The sequence below is a fragment of the Python bivittatus genome, unplaced genomic scaffold, assembly GCF_059951505.1.
Source record: "Python bivittatus isolate LINGU-HERP-01145 unplaced genomic scaffold, Pbiv_v1 ctg000470_np1212, whole genome shotgun sequence".
NCBI classification, from domain to species: domain Eukaryota; kingdom Metazoa; phylum Chordata; class Lepidosauria; order Squamata; family Pythonidae; genus Python; species Python bivittatus.
The window spans coordinates 374,026-378,053 of record NW_028277065.1 but is presented as its reverse complement, the minus strand read 5'-3'; the positions used below and the strand labels follow the sequence as shown (position 1 = coordinate 378,053).

General features: G+C 39.7%; 1 protein-coding gene across 1 annotated transcript; it reads right to left on the bottom strand.

Moving 5' to 3' along the window:
- Positions 1–3,113: 3,113 nt before the first annotated feature.
- On the bottom strand, positions 3,114–4,028 carry LOC148215506 (olfactory receptor 14C36-like). The gene has a single exon (XM_088143046.1). It carries the CDS (start codon positions 4,026–4,028, stop codon positions 3,114–3,116), a length of 915 nt encoding a protein of 304 aa, XP_087999172.1.

The window sequence follows — 4,028 nt, the reverse complement described above, 5'->3', positions numbered from 1 at the left end:
CCACCAGATACCCAGAAAACTCCTCTGTGTGGCCCTGTAAATGGGCCACTCCCCCCCCTTTCTCAAAAGGGATCGGGTGATTTTAAACAGGGCTGCTGGGGACATTCTGCAGATGCAATAAGAGATGAGAAATATTGGTGTTTCACTGCTCTTACTGCTACAAGGTAGGCCTTAATCGCAGCTTTAACTTGTTATCAGTCGTATTTGGTCCTTGTTTTCTTCCATCTGTGCTCTAGGCATCTCTTAATCCTTTTCAAGACCCTCAACTCCTCCCTGAAGAACGGGGAATGTTGGGTTTGATGTGTTAGGAGAGGTCACATTGGTGCAATCTTGTCCACGGCCTTGGCTGCTTTCAAATTCCAGGCAGAAGCCAAGGCCTCCACTGGACAGTGTGGAATATGATTTATTCAGTGAATCCTGGGACCCTTGTAAATGCTCATGAGAATATATCCACATGCAAATATTTTGCCCAAATATAACTTGTGGTTTGGCTTGTGAGAATATGTCCATATGCAATTTTTTTGCTCAAATTCTACTTGTGGTTTGGCTTGTCTGAATATATCCATATTCAAATATTTTGCACAAATACATGCTTTGGATTTTCCATGCATGAGCCTTTGTGCTACAGAAGCAAAAGCTCACACCACGTTCTCTAGGTAGAACTCCAAGTCACAATATTTTTAAGAGTGTGGGTACTCCCACTTTCATCTGAAAATGTTTTGCTAACATGTGGAACTCCAATGCTGCTAACTCCAGCTCTAAGCTCCAAGAAGGCCATTGCATAAAGATCCAAAATGCTGGTCAGCAACTCTAAGACAGTTACCATAGGTTCAGCCTCCATCTCAGCTCTCCCTTCGTCTGCTACTACCCTTCAGCAGGAAAATGAAAGGAAATGATAAAAAGGTTCAATTACAGCAAATAGAAGAGAAAGCATCAATGAAAGAAATATTCAAATTTCCACAATTTAGATAGGACAAAGGTGATCTGCTTATTTCTCATGCTGTAGATGGTTGGGTTGGAGTGGAGGAAGGGAATATAGGAGAGTTAATGCTAAATCTAGGTAAGATGGGGAGTTCGCGCCACACCTCAGATAGGCAGTGCCCCCAGTTATTGAGACCTAGAAACAACTACAAGGTGGGGAACACAAGTGGAGAAGGACTTTTGCCTTTTCTGTACAAATGGGATTTTCCACACTGTATCAACGGTCATGACATAACTTACAATGATTAAAGAAACAACGTAACCCAGCAACGGCACTTGCCACAAAAACTCCAACTTCAACTAGATTGAAGACAGAGCAGGAGTTTCCTGCCAATTTTACTTTATTCAACAATAAATTATTCCACAAAGATTTGTTCTGAGATTCCCACAAATTGTACTTTATTCAACAATAAACCACTAATAATAGTTTAGTTTGATATATATAGCAAACTCTGGAAATACAATATCCCAAGCAATTTCTTCCATTAGATCTTTGAAGACTTCAAGAACTCTGTGAATCCATGGGGGAAAAAATTGTTCATACAGAGATCTGCAAAACTTTAATTTTTACTTTAGCTTTATCCTTGAGAGAATGCTGCCTTCCTTCAACAAAAGACAAAGGTTCATATAAATGTCTCCAGATGGAAGCATAATTTGAAAGACCCTTTTACGAGTAGAGGCACATTACTTCTTGTCGCACTGAAATGTGCATAGGAGGTTCATGGATTAGTAAACAATACCAACACAAATAAAGGAAAAGTTGAAAGAGTTTATTGAGCAAGCAGAGCAAAATAATAATCTGAACTGCAAAGTATAATGTAGACAAGAAATATACACAGGTAAGGAAGGCAAGAAAATGAGAGAACAACATTCAATAGAGGAGGATAAATATAGGAGACAATCTCCTATACCTTCAGCTGAAAGCTCCTCACCCTCCTCAAAGGAAGGTACTGATGTTGTCTAGATGATTCCAGGCACCTTTCCCAAGTACACTTATACTGAGCCCCCAAATATTTGGCGAGTCTTCCATTTTTTATATTTAAAAAAGCAATCGGGGGATGGTGGCATTGATAACACAAAACCTAAATATGGCTTTTGGTATACCTTATCAGAAGCATGGAGGAAACTCAGTAATTCTCAAGCACATTTCAATAAGATATCATCTTTGGTGTATATCTGTCTATCCTCCCTTCTGCAGGTGTTGGATCAGGAAGCAAGTGTTATCTCTTCCAATTTGTATCAGGTTGTGTGAAACATATATAATGTTTTATTTCAATTATACATCATCTCTGCCTTTTTCATTTCTTGTGGTTATCAAAAGGTAATATCACATAGTACTAGCTCACCCATCCTGCCCACTCTGCCAGGTGTCTGGTCTTGCCAAAGCACCTCTAAGGGAAAGAAATAATATTCTTGAGCTAAAGTGTGTGACAATCAGTTTGGTGCAGTGGTTAAGCCATCAGGCTAGAAATCGAGAGACTCTGAGTTCCAGTTCCTTGTAAGGGACAAAGCTAGTTGGGTGACTTTAGACAGGTTACTCTCTCTCAGCCCTAAGAAGGCGGCAATGGCAAAGCATTTTTGAAAAACCTTTGCAAGAAAACTGCAGGGACTTGTCCAGGCTGTTGCCAGAAGTCAAGACTGACTTGAAGGTGGAAAAGATTAAAGTCTGTGAGCAACTGATCACTTAAGGAGCGAAGAGGTTTAGAGGCCTGAGTAATTTTGGAAAAACTAAATCTTTACCTAGAAATATTATGTGCAAGCATGAGAGGGGAACCCATTAAATACAGGAAAGCACAGGAAAAATAGACCACATTGTTTAAACCTCCTTTCCAATACAATTGTTTTCCACAATAGCATAGCACCTCACTTCACCAAAGATCAGGAGTTGTCAGCCTGTGGCAAACATCCATATTTAGCATTTGTAAAATTCATTGGCTGTAATTAGGGATGGAGGATATTTGCTGAGCAACTACTGGAATTCTACCATTCTTTGGGTTTGAGTGTTTTAATTTTCCTCCATCCCAGCTATATCCCCCCTTCTAACTTTTTTCCTTTATTCAGAGATGTAAAAGAAAAGACAGGAAGATGCAAAACTGTGGTGAACAGAGTAGAAAAAATATTAAAAGAAAGTTTCAGAATCTCCAGAGTTTAGAAAGGACAAATTTGATATTTTTATTTCTTATGCTATAGATAATTGGATTGAACAGGGGTGGAAGAAGTGAATACAGAACAGTCAAACCATAATCTAAGTAGGATGAGGTGGTTGAGGGAGGTCTCAGGTAGGTAAAGCATCCAGTTAATAAAAGCATAGACACTACTATAATGTGGGGAATACAAGTGGATAAGGCTTTTTGCCTTCCTTGTTCAGAAGGGATTCTTAGCACTGCCTTCAAGATCATGGCATAAGAGATAATAATAAAAGTAAAACAACCTAGTCCAACAACAAAACTGGCCACAAGAACTCCAAGTTCAACTATATTAAATCCAGAGCAGGATAGCTTTAGCATCTGTGGAATTTCACAGAAGAATTGGTTGACCACATTAGAACAAAATAGGATTGAAAAAGTGCCACTGGTATGCAACATTGCATAGAGGAGCCCTGTAACTCCCACTAGAACCACGATTTTAGTGCAGGCTTTCCAATTCATCACCATCTCATAGTGCAGTGGATTGCAAATGGCAACATACCGATCATAGGCCATGACTGTCAGGAGGCAGAAATCAGAAGCTCCGAAGGAGAGAAAGAGAAAGAACTGAGCAATGCATCCAGAGTAAGAGATGTGTCTGGTGTTCATGAGAGAATTTATCATAGATTTGGGGACAATGACTGAAACAACGCCCAGGTCCTGCACAGCCAAATTCATCAGAAAGAAGTACATGGGGCTGTGCAGTCGATTATCTGAAGCTACTGCAGAAATGATGAGAAGATTTGCTGTTATAGTTGTCAGATATAACACAAAGAACAGGAAGAAATGCAAAAGCTGCAGATGCCGATCATTTGAGAACTCCAGGAGCAAAAAGTAAGGCACTGTGGTTTGATTGTACAT